General features: G+C 39.5%; 3 protein-coding genes across 12 annotated transcripts in view; all 3 read left to right on the top strand.

The window, feature by feature from the left end:
* LOC114289139 (putative disease resistance RPP13-like protein 1) overlaps positions 1-2768 on the top strand; it is a 178177-nt gene extending 175409 nt beyond the window's left edge. For 2 of the 4 annotated variants that reach the window (XR_014353350.1, XR_014353339.1), the window contains exons 5-6: positions 2495-2598; positions 2684-2768. The gene's annotated coding sequence lies outside the window, so the exon portion shown is untranslated. Of the gene's footprint in view, positions 1-2494 lie in introns of all 4 variants that reach the window. The other 2 variants (XR_014353345.1, XR_014353333.1) reach the window with 1 other exon arrangement.
* Positions 204-2990, top strand: LOC145819274 (NAD-dependent malic enzyme 59 kDa isoform, mitochondrial-like). The gene is made up of 5 exons (XM_082913244.1): positions 204-228; positions 424-498; positions 2495-2562; positions 2684-2767; positions 2877-2990. Exons 1-5 carry the CDS (start codon positions 204-206, stop codon positions 2988-2990), a joined length of 366 nt encoding a protein of 121 aa, XP_082769370.1.
* LOC114289238 (NAD-dependent malic enzyme 59 kDa isoform, mitochondrial-like) lies at positions 2856-21097 on the top strand. Of its 7 annotated transcripts, XR_014353730.1 has the most exons (10): positions 2856-2983; positions 12588-12682; positions 13067-13180; positions 13388-13453; positions 14259-14331; positions 14990-15044; positions 15127-15199; positions 15594-15657; positions 17093-17207; positions 20723-21097. XR_014353730.1 is itself a non-coding variant. In XM_082907527.1 (8 exons), exons 2-8 carry the CDS (start codon positions 12635-12637, stop codon positions 20978-20980), a joined length of 696 nt encoding a protein of 231 aa, XP_082763653.1. In that variant the 5' UTR covers positions 2857-2983; positions 12588-12634; the 3' UTR covers positions 20981-21097. The 7 variants fall into 7 exon arrangements, 1 of the variants encoding a protein (XP_082763653.1); XR_014353724.1 differs by lacking the exon at positions 14990-15044 and having other exon boundaries at positions 2860-2983; XM_082907527.1 differs by lacking the exons at positions 14990-15044; positions 17093-17207 and having other exon boundaries at positions 2857-2983.
* The last annotated feature ends 335 nt before the right edge of the window (positions 21098-21432 follow it).

The raw sequence follows: 21432 nt of genomic DNA, 5'->3' as shown, positions 1-21432 counted from the left end.
GAATCCTATTTTTGTGAACTTGATGATTATCTAATAGTACACTCCATTTTGGATTTGTCTTGATTTGCCACTTGAGCTGCCTTGAGTATATATATCATTCTCTCTAAGTTATTTTGTGGATATTGAGTTTTTAATCAATCAATTCATCCCTGATGGATATATGCAGACTAGCCATGCTATAACTACCTCTCTTAATGTTACACATGAAGAAGTTATTGAAACTGAATGGTTTTCATTAGATTGAAAACTCAGAGATACAGTATGTTATATACACTCCACATGTTTACAAAATATCTAACGAAAATATCTACCTAACTCACTCTATTACAACAAGTTGAACTAACACTTGACTTGTTTGGTTTGCAGGACAACGTACCTCTAGTCTGGTCTTTGTGTGACTTTATATTAAAAATTATGATGTAGGAATGTTTAGTGACTGTGAAATGGGTTTTGGCAGAACTACTAAAGTCCTTGCTGATGAAAGCAACAATACAAATTGTTAGGTTTTTATTCTTGGCAATCCCGTTTAAGAAAACTCCTTTCAGTTGTATTTGTTTTCACATTTTTATTTCCGTGAGGCTATGAGTTTATTAGATGCGAATCCAACCCGAATCGTGCCTTGCAGAGAAGTTTGTGATGTTAATGCTTTCAAGATTGCCACTTCGCTAATTATGATGGGGGTTGAGCTGCTCGCCCCCGAAGCAAAATGCAAAAGTGCATTCAAAGTTGCTTGTCCGCTCGAGCGGACATTCCCCCGCTCGAGCGGAGAATGCTGAGTTCCAGAAGTTTGGTGAGTCTGCAAATATACTGTGATCCGTGTTTACACGCTCGAACGTCCATTTCCCCGCTCGAGCATACACCCTAGTGCGGAACACGCCATATAGTGTCCCCGCTTGAGCGTCCATTCCCACGCTCGAGCAGACCTCGCGATTTCAGATTCTATAAATTCGCAAGTTGCTCCAAATCTAGGATTACTCCTCCAAATCTTCTTCTTGGATAGTAAGGTTTATATCTGGGGATATTTTGCTGTTTTTCTTTGATGTTTAATTGAGTATTCAACTCATGGGTTAAGAAGAATACATCAAAGGTTTGTTTATTCATTCTATACAAAAAAGAGAGTTGTTTTTCGGTGGATTCTGAAGAATTCGAGCCTGAAGCTTTGTGGATTCTGGAGTGGCTCATCGTCAAGACAATTCCGAGGTGAAGACGGGGTTGGAAGAGGCACATAGGGGTTGGTTCAATTCGGTCGTGGATTCGCTAGGTAATTAGAGTATACCTGTGTAATTCCTTTATATCTTCTTAGTGGATTGTTTTGTGGCTGTTACCCGTGGTTTTTTTTATCACAATTGGAGGTGCTCCAATTGTGGTTTTTTCACGTAAAATCGTTGTGTCGATTTGTCTTGATTGTTTGATTGGGATTGTTGTTTACTGCTTAAAATTGATACATAATCACAAATCAATATCTAGGGGATTTCTAGATTTTTCACAAATTTTTTTGAAAAAGATTATATAACCAAACTAATATAGAAGTGGATGTAGCACTTTGTATATTTTTCATTTCTCTTAACTTAAATTCAACTAGAAGACATTGAATCCTAATAGAATTAAGCACTTCATTTTGTTGAGGGTGCTAATTGAAGCTCCAGAGGTGCTTTCGAAAGATAATCATAATTAATACTTAGAATCAACTTTAACATGGATAAAACTCCTAAGATTTAATTATTTAATTGTACTCTTTATGGTGTGAATTCAGATTTAGATCCAACAGAACTGGAAGTAAAGTCTAACAAAACTAGAGATGTAAATAAGAATCACCTCATTAGATATGTACCTACACATATATCTTTGTTTTTTGGGATGACCTTACCTAAACAAACTAGAAACGATAATGCACTAGAAATAGAAACCACAGAATTATGGAAACAATCATGTGGTCATCTGACTGTACATAAGTGTACATATAAAGCCCAAGAGTGTCTAGTTATTACAACCAAAGTATTATCATTCAAATGGAGTTGTATATTATTTATCAAAAAATAAAATAAAGTAAATGGAGTTGTATAAAAAGGCTATACCTCCATGTGTTGTAATATTGATTTCCATTTAAATTCCATCATCACAAAGGTTTCAAGTCCAATATTTTCTTGTTTACAATTGTTTCTTGTCAATTATTTTCATAATTTTCTCATTTTGTGAGAAAGACATCATGAACCTCTCAGATTTGAAAATAGTGACTATTTACTTGTATGAAGTAGGATTTCCCTTGTTAAATTTCAATACTTACACCTTAGGTTGGACTTCCAACAACTTTAAACATTGAAGTTCATTCATGCTTATCCATTCCTAACATTCATTTATGCTGAATGTACTCTATTTCGTTCTCCATATTTTCTAGTCTTTAAGCAGAGTAAGTAGACTACATCACTGCTTGTAAACCCATTTTTTCCGACAAACTTCGTGAGGATTTATATTTCACGTGATTTTACTTTGACAGATTTGGGACTTCGGCAACCTTGGTTGGAAGGAGAGGAGTATCTATCAATTGTTGATGAATTTATGGAGGCAATTCACACTTGATGGCCCAAGGCTATTGTGCAAGTTTAGTTATTTCAGAAATATGACATCTTGTTTGATGTGTAACCAATATCATACTGATTACTTGATGTTTGGCTAATATTATCAGTTTGAAGATTTTCAAATGAAGTGGGCTTTTGAAAGACTGCAACAGTATCAAAAAAGATTTTGCATGTTCAATAATGACATACAGGTGAATACTTGGTGTTGTATTCTGCTATTCTCCATGGCAAAGTACTTTAAGATTGTTAAGGGTGACTCTATTATAATGGCATTTTGTCACTTGTCATCATGTCGTATAGGGAACTGCTAGTGTTGCACTAGCAGGACTGCTTGGAACTGTAAGGGCACAAGACCTACCATTGACTGACTTTGTGAACCAAAAGATAGTTGTAGTTGGAGCTGGAAGGTACTGATGAAGTTCAATTGTAATGGCTGTACTCCTGGTTTAAGTGTTACTTCTTTATGGTTTAGGGTGGTTGGTAATATCAGCTGTGAGTTGCGTCTTCTTATTCTTTTTCTGTCTTTCAGTATAGCGATCCCGGGTTTACCCTTGTTGTACAGTGATCCGGACATGTGTCCGTGGATGTTGGATGTTGTTTATTATCTTGTTTGCATCCTTTTTACGTTGTATATTGAGTATGGGATGTGTTGGGCAGGTTTGTTACAGGTTGGTTGTGTTTGGGAGCCTAGTGTTGCTGCCCAGATTTTTGGTCCTTCGCTCGAGCGAGGAGTTTGTCGCTCGAGCGAGGAGTAGTGTTGCCCCGGTTCTGGACCTGAGAGTTGTAGTTTCTGGCTCGAGCGAGCTTTTCGTGGCTCGAGCGGTCTGGGTTTTTCTTCGCTCGATCGAGAACTTCTTGGCTCGAGCGAGAGTTTTCTGTGTCTGGTCGCTCGAGCGACCAAGCCTTCGCTCGAGCGAGGGTGTTTTATATCAGCGGACAGCAGCGTCTAAAACATCACTTTTTCAGTCCCTTTCTTTGATTAAACCCTAAATTCGACACCCTCTCTCTCTAAACTTGCACTCTCTCTAAGGTTTGATCTCCCTAGGGTGTTAATCTAGCCTAGGGCCTTTGTTAAAAAGATAGAGGGCGTTGAGAGCTTCGATTTAATCTGAAAAAGTTTGGATTTGGAGCAAGTTGATCTTGGAGTCTTCATCTCCTTTTTGGCTTAAACTTCAAGGTAGGGATATCCTACTCCTCTCTATGGGTTTTGTCTTTAAATTTTGGTATTTTGAGATGTTGGGCTTGGTTTGGTAATTTTGTGAAAGTTTGGGACTTTTGTGTAATTTTACAAAAGTTGGGGTTTTATTCATAATAAACCTAGATGCATGTTTAGCATGAAAAAAATGGAATGATTGCTGAATCATTGAAGAAAATGGGACCTAAGGGTTGAAATGGTAATTATGGAAAATGGCCTAATTACATTGTTTAATTAATTGGGATAATTAATGGTGAGAAATGAGGAAATGAAATGTTGATTGAATATCCATTTGTGCATTTATTTTCTGTTTAGAAATAACTGCTTTGGGCTATCGGTGGAGGATAGTCGTGATTGTTGTAGACAATGTATGTTGATTAGGCAAACTGAAACTAATCAATGGAATGTGTTATGGAACTTGACAGTTGCTAGAATACATTAATTGTTTGTATTGTGTGATTGTATATAGAACCAATGTGTTTATATACGTTATGTGTAGAGGAGGAGATAGGGGATGTACTCCGCGGTTTAGGGGAAGATAGGGGATGGACCTCTAAACCGGATAGGTATTTGGAGGAGATAGGGGATGTACTCCGTAGACAGAGCTCATATGCTTGTCTAGAGAAGTGAAGATAGAGCTCATATGCTTATCTTTGTGAAGTGAAGTGTGGATACAGCTTGTATGCTTATCTGTGGATATTGTTGATATACATATCTGTTGTAGAGTGTGGATACAGCTTGTATGCTTATCTGTGGATATTGTTGATATACATATCTGTTGAGAATGTGGATATAGCTTTTATGCTTATCTGAATGTGAGATATAGTTTTTATACATATCTGTGGAAATGATGATAGAGCTAGCAGGCTTATCTGTTGAAAAAGGGAAAATGAAAAGTAATTGGGACTTGTAAGTCGTTGACATAAATATGTAATTTATGTGATTGAATCAGTGTTGACCAACTATCAATTGCTAATGTTTTGGTCATTGTCCATGGTTGGTTTAGTGTATTTCTACTGGGCTGTGGCTCACCCTATATGGGAATATCATTTTCAGGTACAGGAAGCATGCCACCTCCAAGGACATAGCTGGGAGGCTAGTGGCGGACATAGTTTTGTCGTTTTACTGTTAATGTATTACATGTAATTTCAAGCCAAGGGCTTAATGTGTAAACGAGTTAGAACTCTTTGTTGTAACCAAGTGTTAACTTGGAAAGCTGTAAGCCCGTAGGGCATTTTGTTATGAGGTTAACATGTAATACTTATGTCTTGGAATTCTAATGAATGAAAGGAATGCAGTTAGTTTAAATGTAAATGCATGTCTTACCTGATGGGTTTATTGGTATTATTTTGAGGGCGTTACAACTTGGTATCAGAGCGTACCGGGTTTGAATACTTTGGGTACGTGGGAAGTGATTAGTATCACATTGGGTTCGTCTCGTTTGATAGAGACTTAGTGTAATGTTATATGCTTATGTGATAACATGTTTATGTGATTATGTGGGTATGGAATGTAGTTTCTAGGATGTTGATTGGACCCTTGAGTTTCTAGTAGTCTTGTTGGAAAGGCACTTGATCACTGCTGCTTCCAACTGGAACTATAGTAACGCCTTGGGACTATCATTATCCGGAAATGAAATTCGTAAGTGCTTATGTGTTTATGTGCTTATGTGGAGTGAATTACTGTTGTCCATGCATTAGGACGTGAGTGATTAGTTTCGGCACACCTATGAATGTGCTAACGTTCTGTGTTGCCTTTATTAGGATGTCAGGACGAGGAAGAGGTGCTAGGCGTGGTAGACCTGCGAGGCAGGAAGTACCGTTACAGGGTGAGATTCCGGCAGTGCAGGAGGGAGTTGGGCAGGCCAATGTGGCCGAGCCAGTGGGTCAGCAGGCTATGGGTGCCTTGGCCAGAGAGATAGCAGGAGCTTTGGGTATTCTTAGAGCTGGGAATCAGGCAGCTGAGACAGGGCCTTCCTTCTTGAAGAGGGAGTTCTTCCGGTGTAATCCGGACGAGTTTATCGGGGATCCTAAAGAGCCGCTTAAGGCAGACGAATGGCTCGAACAGACAACGAAGACGTTTGAGATGCTTGGCATCGAGGACGGAGCACTGAAAGTGACCTTGGCATCCTTTCAACTGAAGGGAGATGCGGGTCAATGGTGGAAATACGAGAAAGCTCGTGTTGGTGGTACTTGGGAGGCGTTTGTGAATGCTTTTCAGGAGAGGTTCTTATCAGCAGCAGCTAGGGAGAAGCTGAGGGATCAGTTTAGCCAGCTTAATCAGCAGGGCTTGTCAGTGGCCGAGTTTGAGGCTACTTTTACCAGTCTGTCTAGGTTTGCACCTGAACTGGTGGCGTCTGAGAAACGTCGTTGCTATGAGTTTGAGCGGAAGTTGAGGCGGGGCCTCAAGTTGAGAATTGGTGGGTCTTATATTCGAGAGTATAGACACCTAGTGGACGCTGCAGCTCATATGGAGCTTATGATGCAGGAGGAGGATGAGGGTCAGAGAGGCTCCAAGAGGAGCCAGGATAGTCAGAGTGATGGCAGGAGGCAGAGGGGTTCTAACCCTCAGCAGTCGCAGGGTGGTGTTGCTAGATCGACCTTCCCAGTGCCGAGTGCAGGCTCGGGAAGAGGCAGTCAGGGGGAATTCACTTGTTACAAGTGTGGCCAGCTGGGTCACAAGGTTTCAGTTTGCCCGCAGAAGGGTGGGGGTCAGAAAGCTGCTTCTTCTTCAGCTAGACCGCCGAGTCAGAGTTTGGGCAGGGGGCAGCTCTTGATTTGTTATCAGTGTGGACAACCTGGGCACATGAAGAGGTTTTGCCCACAGTTGAGTGCCACTTCGGGAGCGTCTGGTTTTAGGCAGACGCAGGGTTTTCAGCCAGCTCAGTCTGTGCAGGCCTCGAGAGCCAATCCGGGGGCTTCGTCATCCCAGTCTGTGCAGCAGTCTTTTGCTCCGAGAGGTGAGCAGGTAGACCAGGGGCCTACGGGGCGCGTGTATGCTGTTACCGCGCAGGATTTAGTACCAGCTCCATCAGTGGTGAGAGGTACTTTTCTGTTTTGCAACTCGGTTGCTAATGTGTTGATAGACACGGGTGCATCTCATTCTTTTGTATCTGCTGCATTTGCATCTGTTTTGGAATTGGAGTTAGCACAGTTAGCATCTCCTATTTGTGTGGTATCGCCTTTGGGTGGTGAGTTGATTCTGAAACAGGGTGTTAGAGGATGTGATATAGAGGTCGCCGACTATAGGCTTCCTTTTCCGTTTGTTGTCATGCCCATGAAGGGTTTTGATGTTATTTTGGGTATGGACTGGTTATCGTCATACCGGGCTGTTATTGATTGCTACCGCCAGAGGGTCACGTTATGTACCTTGAGCGGGGAGTGGTTCCATTTCTTGGGAGACCGGGTTGGTAGTGTTTTGCCACCGGGGTATGATTCGCGAGGGCGAAGTGAGCTTAGTAGTCTACTTGCTAGCTTTGAGAGTGGTGAGAGTGGTGAGACCCAGCATGTATTGCCGAGGGTGGTTTGTGAGTATTCGGATGTCTTTCCCGAAGATCTTGTTAGTTTGCCACCTCACCGAGAGATAGAGTTCTCTATTGATTTAGTGCCTGGTACGGCACCGATTTCTATGGCACCTTACCGTTTTGCTCCAGCAGAGTTGGTTGAGTTGAAAGTTCAGCTCCAGGAATTGCTCGATAAGGGTTTTGTTCGCCCTAGTGTTTCACCGTGGGGAGCACCGGCCCTCTTTGTTAAAAAGAAAGATGGTGCCTTGAGATTGTGTATAGACTACCGGAAGTTGAATCGGGCTACGGTTAAGAATAAGTACCCTATGCCCCGTATAGATGATTTGTTTGACCAGTTGAAGGGTTCCCGTTGTTTCTCTAAGATAGACTTGAGATCGGGTTACCATCAGTTGAGGGTCAGGGAGGAAGATGTTCCTAAGACGGCATTCCGTACGCGGTATGGCCATTATGAGTTTTTGGTGATGCCATTTGGGCTTACCAATGCACCGGCAGTCTTTATGGACTTGATGAACCGGATTTTCTGGGAGTTCTTAGACCGCTTTGTGGTCGTCTTCGTGGACGACATTCTTATCTATTCGCCTTCTGAGGAGGAGCATGAGGCACACTTGAGAGTGGTGCTTGAGTTACTTAGAGCCCATAGGCTGTATGCCAAGTTTGGGAAGTGTGAGTTCTGGCTGGGGGAAGTCAAATTCTTAGGCCACGTGGTATCCGGGGAAGGGGTGTCTGTTGATACATCCAAGGTTGAGGCAGTGCAAGATTGGGCACAGCCTAAGAGTGTATTTGAGATCCGCAGTTTTCTGGGATTAGCTGGGTATTACCGTCGGTTTGTGAAAGATTTCTCCAGGTTAGCGTCACCGTTGACTAGGCTGACTCGGAAGGGAGTCAAGTTTGTGTGGAGTGAGACTTGTGAAAAGTCGTTTCAAGAGCTGAAAGTTAGATTGACCACCGCTCCGGTGTTGATTATTCCGGAGAGAGGGTTGGGTTATGCGGTTTATTGTGATGCCTCACGAGAGGGTTTGGGTTGTGTGTTGATGCAAGAGGGGAAAGTGGTAGCTTATGGCTCACGTCAGTTGAAATTACACGAGAAGAATTACCCCACACACGACCTAGAGTTAGCAGCTGTGATCTTTGCCTTGAAAATCTGGAGGCACTACCTTTATGGTGAGAGGTTCGAGGTATTCTCGGATCATAAGAGTTTGAGGTATCTGTTTACACAGAGAGACTTGAATCTGAGGCAGAGGAGGTGGATGGAATTCATCGAGGATTATGATTTTGAGTTGCATTATCATCCGGGAAAGGCCAATGTTGTGGCCGATGCCCTTAGTAGGAAAACCATTAGTGATGTAGCTTGTATAGCCATCCGGGAATGGGAGATGTTGGGAGCACTTGGCGAGTTTGATTTGCTACTGGGCGAATCTGTTGAGGCTGCGGCCTTGTTTTCTGTTGTTGCGCAGCCTACACTTATGATTAGAGTGTTAGAGGCACAGAGAGGTGACCTTGAGGTAGAATCCCTCCGAGAGAAGATCTCCAGTGGGAAAGTTGAGAAGGGTTTGACGGTGTATCCCGACCTGAGTGTGAGATACCGAAACCGTTTGTTTGTACCGGAGTCTTGCCGAGAGGAAGTACTCCGAGAGTTTCACCATTCGCGCCTTGCGGTGCATCCGGGAGGTACTAAGATGTATCAGGATTTGGGTCGCCAGTTTTGGTGGCGGGGTATGAAGAGAGATGTGGCTGTTTTCGTATCGAAGTGCCTTACTTGCCAGCAAGTGAAGGCCGAGCATCAGAGGCCAGCGGGTTTGTTGCAACCCTTGCCTATTGCCGAGTGGAAGTGGGAGCATGTCACTATGGACTTCGTTGTAGGTCTTCCGAGGACTCAGCGGGGTAGTGATGCTATTTGGGTGGTTGTAGACCGGTTGACTAAGTCGGCGCACTTTATTCCTATGCGCGTGAGAGATTCGGTAAATCATCTTGCCGATTTGTATATTCGGGACGTAGTGAGATTGCACGGGGTCCCAGTGACGATTGTCTCAGATAGAGATCCTCGTTTTACTGCTAGGTTGTGGCAGAGTTTGCAGAGTGCCTTGGGCACTAAGTTGACCTTTAGTACGGCTTATCATCCTCAGACTGACGGGCAGTCCGAGCGTACTATTCAGATCCTCGAGGATATGCTTCGGGGTTGTGTCCTGGATTTCAGTGGGACGTGGGAGAGGCACTTGCCATTGGTAGAGTTTGCCTACAACAACAGTTTTCAGTCTAGCATCGGTATGGCACCGTTTGAGGCCTTGTATGGCCGACCGTGTAGGTCTCCAGTTTGTTGGGCCGAGGTGGGTGATGCACCTTTGTTGGGTCCGGAGTTGGTTAGGGAGACGACGGAGAAAATTGAGCTTATCCGTAGGAGGCTTGTTACAGCCCAGAGTCGACAAAAGAGTTATGCCGACCGTAGGAGGAGGCCTTTGGCGTTTGAGGTAGGTGATCATGTCTTTCTGAAGATATCACCTAGGCGAGGTCTGATGAGGTTTGGGAAGAGTGGGAAGTTATCCCCTCGGTTTATTGGTCCTTTTGAGATCCTTGAGAGGATAGGTGAGGTTGCTTATCGGTTAGCCTTACCGCCGCAGTTGTCCGGAGTACATGACGTGTTTCATGTGAGTATGCTTCGGAAGTATGAGCCAGATCCATCACATGTGCTGGATTGGACTGATTTAGAGGTAGATGAGGATGCCTCGTATGAGGAGAGACCGGTTCGGGTCTTGGATAGGCGGGATCAGGTCCTGCGTGGCAAGACCATTCCTTTGGTGAAAGTCTTGTGGAAACATCACGGAGTGGAGGAAGCCACTTGGGAACGTGAGTTGGAAGTCCGAGAGAAATATCCGGACTTGTTTGTTGATATGTAATCTTGTATTTAAATTTTACACTTTGTTGAACTTAAGAGCTTTTATATATGTCTTAAGTTGTGAAACATTGAAAATGTTTTAGTTATTGGAAGTATGTTTTGGAACTTGCCTCATATGGAAGTTGAATGTAACATTATAGGTGTTAAGTATATTGTTGACATTGGAAAGTTAGTGCATAATGTTGATGCATGTTGATAATACATATGTTGTTTACATATTGTGATATGTCTCTTGTTAAAGGGATGGGATGACCGGTAATGGGTCGAATTGTTGAATGTTAAATTGTAACATTGTTTCAAATGGAGGAAAACCTGTTTTTGAAAACTTGTGCTTAATTTCGAGGGCGAAATTCTTTAAGGGGGGGAGGTTATAGCGATCCCGGGTTTACCCTTGTTGTACAGTGATCCGGACATGTGTCCGTGGATGTTGGATGTTGTTTATTATCTTGTTTGCATCCTTTTTACGTTGTATATTGAGTATGGGATGTGTTGGGCAGGTTTGTTACAGGTTGGTTGTGTTTGGGAGCCTAGTGTTGCTGCCCAGATTTTTGGTCCTTCGCTCGAGCGAGGAGTTTGTCGCTCGAGCGAGGAGTAGTGTTGCCCCGGTTCTGGACCTGAGAGTTGTAGTTTCTGGCTCGAGCGAGCTTTTCGTGGCTCGAGCGGTCTGGGTTTTTCTTCGCTCAATCGAGAACTTCTTGGCTCGAGCGAGAGTTTTCTGTGTCTGGTCGCTCGAGCGACCAAGCCTTCGCTCGAGCGAGGGTGTTTTATATCAGCGGACAGCAGCGTCTAAAACATCACTTTTTCAGTCCCTTTCTTTGATTAAACCCTAAATCCGACACCCTCTCTCTCTAAACTTGCACTCTCTCTAAGGTTTGATCTCCCTAGGGTGTTAATCTAGCCTAGGGCCTTTGTTAAAAAGATAGAGGGCGTTGAGAGCTTCGATTTAATCTGAAAAAGTTTGGATTTGGAGCAAGTTGATCTTGGAGTCTTCATCTCCTTTTTGGCTTAAACTTCAAGGTAGGGATTATCTACTCCTCTCTATGGGTTTTGTCTTTAAATTTTGGTATTTTGAGATGTTGGGCTTGGTTTGGTAATTTTGTGAAAGTTTGGGGCTTTTGTGTAATTTTACAAAAGTTGGGGTTTTATTCATAATAAACCTAGATGCATGTTTAGCATGAAAAAAATGGAATGATTGCTGAATCATTGAAGAAAATGGGACCTAAGGGTTGAAATGGTAATTATGGAAAATGGCCTAATTACATTGTTTAATTAATTGGGATAATTAATGGTGAGAAATGAGGAAATGAAATGTTGATTGAATATCCATTTGTGCATTTATTTTCTGTTTAGAAATAACTGCTTTGGGCTATCGGTGGAGGATAGTCGTGATTGTTGTAGACAATGTATGTTGATTAGGCAAACTGAAACTAATCAATGGAATGTGTTATGGAACTTGACAGTTGCTAGAATACATTAATTGTTTGTATTGTGTGATTGTATATAGAACCAATGTGTTTATATACGTTATGTGTAGAGGAGGAGATAGGGGATGTACTCCGCGGTTTAAGGGAAGATAGGGGATGGACCTCTAAACCGGATAGGTATTTGGAGGAGATAGGGGATGTACTCCGTAGACAGAGCTCATATGCTTGTCTAGAGAAGTGAAGATAGAGCTCATATGCTTATCTTTGTGAAGTGAAGTGTGGATACAGCTTGTATGCTTATCTGTGGATATTGTTGATATACATATCTGTTGTAGAGTGTGGATACAGCTTGTATGCTTATCTGTGGATATTGTTGATATACATATCTGTTGAGAATGTGGATATAGCTTTTATGCTTATCTGAATGTGAGATATAGTTTTTATACATATCTGTGGAAATGATGATAGAGCTAGCAGGCTTATCTGTTGAAAAAGGGAAAATGAAAAGTAATTGGGACTTGTAAGTCGTTGACATAAATATGTAATTTATGTGATTGAATCAGTGTTGACCAACTATCAATTGCTAATGTTTTGGTCATTGTCCATGGTTGGTTTAGTGTATTTCTACTGGGCTGTGGCTCACCCTATATGGGAATATCATTTTCAGGTACAGGAAGCATGCCACCTCCAAGGACATAGCTGGGAGGCTAGTGGCGGACATAGTTTTGTCGTTTTACTGTTAATGTATTACATGTAATTTCAAGCCAAGGGCTTAATGTGTAAACGAGTTAGAACTCTTTGTTGTAACCAAGTGTTAACTTGGAAAGCTGTAAGCCCGTAGGGCATTTTGTTATGAGGTTAACATGTAATACTTATGTCTTGGAATTCTAATGAATGAAAGGAATGCAGTTAGTTTAAATGTAAATGCATGTCTTACCTGATGGGTTTATTGGTATTATTTTGAGGGCGTTACATTCAGTGCAGGGCTTGGTGTTTTTAACATGGCTGGACAAGGCTGTTTCAAGAATGGCAGGAGCTGGAGCAAATCCTCTGTCTTTCCTACTTGATAAAGATGTGTGGTTCTACAGATATTACTTGCTCTCTAACTTTTTTGTTCTGAATGTCATTTACCATATTAGCCTTTATTATGTGCTACTGGGTATTTATCTTGTAATAAAATGTGTAGAACATATATTTTGAACATATTTGTAAAGGAGATTTTAATTATTATTTTTTTTTTAGTGTTATCAACTGAATTTCACCTTTTCTTCAAAGTAATGATAATCAATTACTTATCTACATGTAACTGAATGAATTGTGGGAATGAACCTGCATTGGAATGAGAAGGAAAACTCATAATATGGCAATTCGAACTTTATCGTTATATTTACATTTTCAGGGAATCATCTATTTGACTTTTGGTTCATCTTTTTTTGATAAGTATCGGTTTACATGCAGGGTCTCATTACAACAGAACAGAAGGGTGTTGATCCAGCAGCTGCACCATTTGCTAAAGTCCCTTGGGAGATCGAGGGTTTGGGACTTAGGGAGGGAGCAAATCTCGTTAAAGTGGTAAATTTTACTGGAGTGTTTTTTGGCAGCCTATGTTGATGCAAGGCTGATATAGATTGATATTGTGTGGAAAAGAAACCTTCGGTTGTTTAGCTTGCTTCTTGGGTACGTGCAATTGGCTCAAGGATGTTTGTTGTTATCTTTCAGAACCTTGTGTATGCTTTCATAATTTAGAAAAACTAATTGCAGGGAATGGATTTTGTTTAGGTTAAAAAAGTCAAGCCTCATATACTTCTTGGTTTGTGTGGAGTTGGTGGTGTCTTCAATGAGCAGGTGGGCAAGTTTGCTTTGTCCTTTATTACTTTCAAATGAGCATAATGAATCAGTGAAGTTGGCTTAGTTTTATTTGGAAAGGCATGTTGTTCTGTACTATTTATTTGGTTGGTTGTTAGTTGGGGAAAATACATCAAATACACCCCCCCCCCCGGTGGGAACTCCTTTGCTTTGCAAGTTTGTTTGTTCTTGTTTCCTAGATGTAGGCAATACCTTGTAGAGATGGTCTTCATTAACCCTATTATCATTTTACTTTTTCCCAACTTCCGCTAAATAATCCAATTCTTACTAAAAACTTACAATTATTTATTATTAGGATAAAGGAGCATACCTTATCAAGATGTCATTTGCTGTCATCACTATTAGTTAAATCCACTTGGCTCAACTCAACAAAGACCTAATTTCAACCTCTTGGAATTGACTACATGAATATTTTCCCAAAATGCTCTCTATAGAACAATACCTCAGTTAAATCCATGGTAATTACATTCTTTGTTACTGCATCAATCCTCGTTCTTTTTTAATTATCTTCTTGTGTTTAACGACACTTTGTTTACTCTACTTTTGTGGGTGTTTTTTCCTCAATTTACCAATCCTTTCATGCACAATTTTGGCTTTTTTTATAATTAAATTACCATTCCTGTATAGGTAGATCTCATTCTGAAATACCTACTACTTGATAAGTAACTATGGCTGGCTATGTTTGAAAAACCATTCTCCACTTAGTGTCTAGCTGCAAGGCACTAAGCACAACAATGGTTTCTTTTTGAGATTGGTAAAGCGTATGTCTTCTTTGATAAATCAGGTGCTTAAGGCCATGCGAGAGTCAGATTCCCCTAAACCTGCCATTTTTGCGATGTCAAATCTGATGGTGAATGGTTCGTCTTTCAAGCCTTCTAAATTATCTGTTTTTTATTTGTGGATGCACTATTTTTCTATTGAACATTGTCTTTCCATGTTAACTGGAACAGCTGAATGCACTGCTATTGATGCTTTCAATCATGGTGGAGAAAATATAGGGCTTGTTTGGTTTGTATCTCAAGATACAATTTTTGAGAAATTTTTTTAAAATTTTGTTTGGTTCAAATTTTTTGAATTTTTTTTTTCAAAATCACACTCTCTCTCTCCTATACATCAGTCTATCACTTTTCTCTCTCCTCTCTCATTCTCAATCATTTTTTCTCTCACACACATCTATTCAACTACAACAAAATATCAAATCATCCCAAACTCCCAAACTCCAAAATTATTTTCAAAATATATAGCCAAACAAATCAAAAAATTTTCCAAACTCCCTCTCCAAATTTTTTTTTTTTAAAAATTTTTCTCAAAAATGTTGGCCTTGGTATGATTTCTTTATATTGGTGCTAATTGTTGTGGAGTCTTTTTGCACAGTATCAATAAATTAATTGGTCTCACTCTGCTCTCTCATTATGTAGCCAATGCAACCAACAATTCTATAGTTTCTATATACCTGTCTTCCTCAATGTGTTGTCCAATTACTCTGACCTTTGCCAATCATATACTGGTTGTCAGGGAATGGAAAAGTGGGTCATGTAAATCAAGCAAATAACATGTATCTGTTTCCTGGGTTAGTGCAAATGTTCACGTCACTGATATAATGTGCTTAGTTTTTTATGACTACTATCGTAAACCTTTTTGACTTGATTCAGGATTGGAATGGGAAGCTCTTCTCTCAGGTGCTATTTTGATTTTAGATGGAATGTTGCAAGCAGTTTCTGAATGGTATATATTACACAATTTGACCACTTCGTTCTTTGTTCTAACATAGCCTTTTATGGATTAGTGTCGTGCTCATCCATTCTTATTGGACTGTTAACTATGCCCTCATGCAATGAGGTGGCTCTTGTTACTGTCATCATGTGTGTTGCCATATCAATAGGTTTGGTGTGTCGGGTCTAAAAGAGTCCTTTTGAGTGCTATAAAAAGAGTGTTGGGGCTAGAGGTGCATCCATCTCCTGCCAGACTTGTATTTTGTAATTATTGGTTTATACTTGCTTATTTATTGTTGGTTAAATTATGTAGTTATTGGTTCAATTTTTGATAGAGGAGGAAAAATGTTTGCATGGTATTAAACCCAATATCAGCTAACTTTTGCTAATATAATTTTTCTCTGTAGCCTTGCTTCATTTATTACAGAAGAAGAAATTCAAAGTGGTATTTTTGTATCCTCCTACAAGAAGGTATTGTTGTTCATAGTGCCATTGGAACATTAAAATTTTCATATATATTTGTAAGTCAGTTGGAAACTCGCTCACTAGGAAGCACTGATCACCTTTTCATACATATTTGGAAATCAATTGGACACTAGCTCACTAGGAAGCATGGATACTGATACAGATACAGAAAAGGACACGGGACATGACAATTTCAAAAAAATCAGAACACAAACACGGTCACATGGCAAGGATACGACAAAAAATATAATTGTTTTATATATTTTTGTTTTCTATGTGTGTAAATATTACATTCACAAACAACTAAAATGAATGAAAACCGACACTAGTTTAACATATATATATAAAAAAACAAAAAACAAAATGTAAAGACTAGATATATTTTTGCGTTAGGCTCCAAAGATCATTAGAAGCCAGTTTCTCAATTTCGCACTTGTGGTTAGATCTGTATTGCGTTGTCAATAGTTTGGTATGAGTTCTTTATCTATATTTTAAAATTCAACTCTCATGTTTCCAGCTTCCAAGCATTATAATATAACCCCCAAAATTAGCTTTAAAAAATTAAATTAAGACCTTGGTTGTCCCTGTTGTGTCTCCTGAAAAAATTATTATAAAAATGAACACATCATGTGGCGTATCCCATATGTGTCCCCACCACGTCCATGTCCATGTCCCTGTCCCGTACATATGTAACAAGGCTATTACACCTTTTTTGACGTGTCGGTGCTTCATAGCTAGCTCATATACTTGTATTTTCTTCTAGTGGGTAAGGTTCGACCTATTACCTAAAGGCCATGTTTGTTTGGGTGGACATGAGCTTGGGATTGGACTAATAGTCTAATAAAATTATTAATCCGATGTTTGGTTAAACAATTGAACTACGGACTAACAATCCATCCAGATATGGTATCCTACATATGATGGACTATTCAATCCCACATAGGGGGTGAGATATAAATTGGAGGACTAAGCCAAAGTTTGAACTATTAGTCCCTCCTTATAATCCTAACTCAATCTAAACATAGGATAGAATACACAATCCAAAGGGATTCGTAGTCCTAGGATTATTAGTCATGGGAATGCTAATCCAATCTAATCTAGTCCGCCCAAACAAACATGGCCTAAGAGCATGTTTGATTGGGTGGATTAGAGTATGGGATTGGGATTATTAATCCATAGGTCCAATTATCCTATGTTTGTTTTAACATTTTGGTTTAGGATTATTAATCCAATGGATAATTAATCTAATAAATTTATAGGATTATTAGTAATGGGGTAGGGGTGGGCTTATTAATCCAATGGATATTAATCCAATTGGATAGTGAATACCACACTAATTTAATAGGATTATTAATACTTCACTATTAATCTTGTGAATCAAACATGACCTAAAGGTAAAGTAACCTCTACTAATTTGTCTATGACCTACTTATAATTGCAGTAGTTGAGATATAACAGCAGAGGTTAGAGCTGCTATTGTTTGAGCAGCAGTTGCCAAAGAACTAGCAGAAGGGCGCTGCGATGTGGGACCTAGAGAGCTCAGGCAGATGTCAAAAGTATGGATAGTTCTCAACTTTCTTACAAGAAAAATGCATCTCTTTTTTATAAAAATAGCCATGACATGACACGCACAAGCACATCTGGACGAGAAAAAGAAGCTTTAATATTTGACAATGAAAGCAACCTCATATTTAACCTTTAAATGAACCAATTCAAAAATACTAATCTCAACTCAACTAAGTAAGTTAGTTATTCAGTTATTCTCATTGTTAATCAGGGATGGCGCTAGGCTATAGAGTATGGGGTTAATTGACCCCATCTGCCAATTTTGAAAATTTGCGTAAAAAAATATTTTAAATATTTATATTGTCTATTAGCAGCGATTACTTTGTTGGTTGCACCAATACATTTGTTTGTTGCAAACCCCAGAGGGTTGGCTTGGTGGCAAGGCCTTGGATTTTGAGAGTGTGCTCTCTCCAAGATTTAAGAATCGAAACCTCTTGAATAATGCTATATGCACCAATTGGTATACTAATTAGTATACTAACTGATAATATTTCATAATTTGAGGCTTTAGATCATTGTAATTTGTATAATGGGTGGGGTCGTAATTTTTAAATGGCAATGTCATAATTATGTTGGTACACTAATTAGTATACCAATTGGTACGTGTAACATCACCGAAATCTCTTAGGTGCTAACAATTCCTTGGAGCTTAGTGCACTTGCGGGAAACTCCTTGCTGAGCGCTTGTGCACTCCTGGAGATTAATCGAACTTTGATCCAGACACTCCAGTGCCAATAAAAAAATAAAAATAAAATACATTTGTTTGTTACACCCATAGGTCGCACCACATACATTGGTATGAGTCAATTGACACCACTAAAATTTGAAAAATCATTGAAAAAAATTATATATATATATCATATATGGATAATATTGACCCTATTAACTTATAAAAAAAAAAAAAAAAAAAGAAAAAAAAAAAGAAAAGAAAAAAAAGAAGAAGAAGACCTTATTGCACTTAGCATAGAGTATCAGACCTTTAAAAGTTTTCTAGGTCATCTCTATATTTGTTCAAGTCCCAAAGATGACTAGATTTCTCTAAGTTCAAAAACGAATTCAGTGAGTCAACCCCACTAATCACCAAACACCCTTGAAATTTCTCCAACCAAAGTAAGGAAATTCATTGCGAGGAGACATTTTTTTTTTTTTTTTACAAAAAGATTAGTATGAATGCACTTAAATTTATAGAAAACAAATGTTATATATAATATTGATAAGTATAGCGATCCCGGTTGTCCCTTTACTGTTCTGTTGTATTTCGGACTCGGTTCCGTGGAGTTGGTAGTTGTATCTATCTGGTTGTCGTCCTTTAAGTCCATTTGTGTGAGTTTTAGGATGTTTTGGGCAAGGTTGTTACAGGTTGGTTAGGCCTTGGTTTCAATTCCTTGTTGCCCAGTTTTTAGGCGTTCCGCTCGAGCGGGTCTTCTTGCGCTCGAGCTGGGTTTACACACTTCCAGTATTTCGTGGCCCTGCAAAACTTCTGCAGGTGTGTTTTCTACGCTCAAGCGGGTCGCGCCCGAGCGGTATTGTTGGCGCTCGAGCGGGTAGTCCTTTTCTTGTAAAGTTCTGGAAGATGAAAATCTACGCTCGAGCGGACTGGCTTTTCACGCTCGAGCGGATGTGTTTTGCTTTTGTTTCTTGGCGCTCGAGCGGTCATATATGTGCTCGAGCGGTCATATATGCGCTCGAGCGGGACCAGATATTTGTTCTTTACGCTCGAGCGCTCTATTATACGCTCGAGCGGGTCATGCGTATATGAGTTATCCGCTGGGTGATTTTAAATCACTTTTTGCTTTTCTTTCTCTCTCCTACTTTTTCTAAAACCCATTTTTGAGAGCCCCTCTCTATAGAAAGTCCCTTCTCTCTAGGGTTTGATCTAGTTAGAGTGTCCTCCTTCTCTTCGGCCTTTGTAAAAGTTGTGTTGATCGTCGAGGGTGTCGTTTTGATCCAAAAATCTTGGTCTTTGGAGCACTTTGGTTTTGGTCTCTTCTCCATCCGAGCCCTAACTTCGAGGTAGGGATATCCTACTCCTCTTTATGAGCTTTGTCTTTAAATTTTTGCATTTCGATATGTTGGGGGTTGTTAGGTAATTTTGAGAGAGTTTGGGCCTTTGTGTAATTTTACAAAAGTTGGGGGTTTTATTTATATAAAACCTAAATGCATGTTTGGCATGGAAAAGTGAAATTAATGTTGAAACATTAATGAAAATGGAACCTAAGGGTTGTAATGTTAATTATGGAAAATGCCCTAATTACATTAGTCAATTAATTCGTATAATTAATTATGAGAAATTAGGAATTGATTTGGAAAGGTATGGGATTAAAGGGTGTGGTTAGATTATATATCGCTCACCTAGTTGAAATGTTGATTATATATCCATTGTTACATTTATTTTCTGTATAGAAATAACTGCTTTGGGCTATCGGTGGAGGATAGTCTTGATTGTTGTAGACAATACATGATGATTAGGCAAACTGAAACTAATCACTGGAATGTGTCATTGAGTATGACGGTTGAAAGAATACATTAAATTTATGTATTGTGTGATGATGTGTATAATTATTGTTTATATGCATTGTGTCGTGTTGGAGGAGATAGGGGATGTACTCCACGGTTTAGGGGAAGATAGGGGGTGGACCTCTAAACCGGATGTTGTTGGGAGAAGATAGGGGATGGACTCCATAGATAGAGCTCATATGCTTATCTAGTAATGTGTTGACACAGCTCATATGCTTGTCCTTGGAAGTGTGATAGTGCTCTTATGCATATCTATGGAAGTGATGATATAGCTTGTATGCTTATCTGTTGGTGTGTGTGATATAGCTAGTATGCTTATCTATTATGAAATCGGAAAGTGTTTAATATGAGTTACTGTCTTATATAAGTTGTTTGGCCAGGTTCTGAGCCATAGTTACAAATTGAGAATTGAAAAGAATTGGAAAATGGACTGTGACATGGACTTGTATGTCATGAAACTGTAAAGTGTTATGAGTGAAAGTATCAATGTTGGCCATCTATCAACTGCTAATCTTTTAGTCACTGTTCATATTTGGTTTAGTGTATTTCTACTGGGCTGTGGCTCACCCTATATGGGAACATAATTTTCAGGTACAGGTAGCATGCCACCTCCAAGGACATAGCTTGGGAGGCTAGAGGCGGACAGACTTTTGTTGTCTTAATTCCTTTTGATGTATTACATGTAAATCCAAGCCAAGGGCTTAATGTGTAATTGAGTTAGTACTCTTTTTTTGTAACCAAGTGTTAACTTGGAAAGCTGTAACATGTAATACTTTTGTAAAGAAATACTCTGATGAATTGAAGAATGTGGATCTTATATATATAAATGCTTGTCTAATGAGATGGGTTCTATCTATTATTTTTGAGGGCGTTACAATAAGAGTGAAAAAATTTCCTTATAGAATTTGTAGAACTTAATCATTGATTCCTAGAGCCGCCACTGTTGTTAATTATCTATGGCTTTTCTCATTTTGGATTTTGGATGCAGGAGGTGACGGTGGAATATGTCAAACCCAACATGTGGTATCCAGTTTACAGCCCCCTCTTATTCATGAGAAATGAAGTTCCGATCATCTGTGTGTGTGTGTGTGTGTGCTCGCAGGCGCGCGATATTTTTTTACAGACTATCCCAATGTTCTGCAGCCATTCAAATATTCATGATGTAACTGTGGTTTTAAAGCCTAGAGTAGTAATATGGGTGAAAAACAGAACTGGGGAGAGTAGGGTCGTAGAAGTTGAGAAATAATGCCACTGCAGTTTTGATTAAGCCCTTTTGTATAAATCTGCTTATTGATGTAATGAACAACATTGTGTAAACTCTCTCTTTTTTAGTTTTTTTATAAACTTATTGATGTTTCATGTATGCCTCTTTTTTTTAAGTTAATTTGGTATTTCAACCTATATACATTTTGTGATGATTCAGAAAAAGAATAGAAAAGAGAGACTGAACTATTAATCATGTTATGGGATTGATAGCTTAGAGTTTTTTATTTTTGTTTTTGTTTTTATTTTTATTTTTTATTTTTTATTTTTTTTTTTTTGGGGGGGGGGGGAGGGGGCTTGTAATTTTAAGCAAGATTTATCTTTGCAGGACCTCTAATGAATTGTAAATGTGAAAAAGGTGTTAAGCTCAAGAGACTGATTTTTCATCCGAAATCTCACCTAAAACTAGAGATAACAAATTCATTCTGAAGCTGT

This window comes from Camellia sinensis, chromosome 2 (genome assembly GCF_055761805.1).
Source record: "Camellia sinensis isolate YWXY chromosome 2, ASM5576180v1, whole genome shotgun sequence".
Taxonomy (NCBI): Eukaryota; Viridiplantae; Streptophyta; class Magnoliopsida; order Ericales; family Theaceae; genus Camellia; species Camellia sinensis.
The sequence above is the reverse complement of the archived record's forward strand: the minus strand, read 5'-3'. Positions and strand labels throughout refer to the sequence as shown.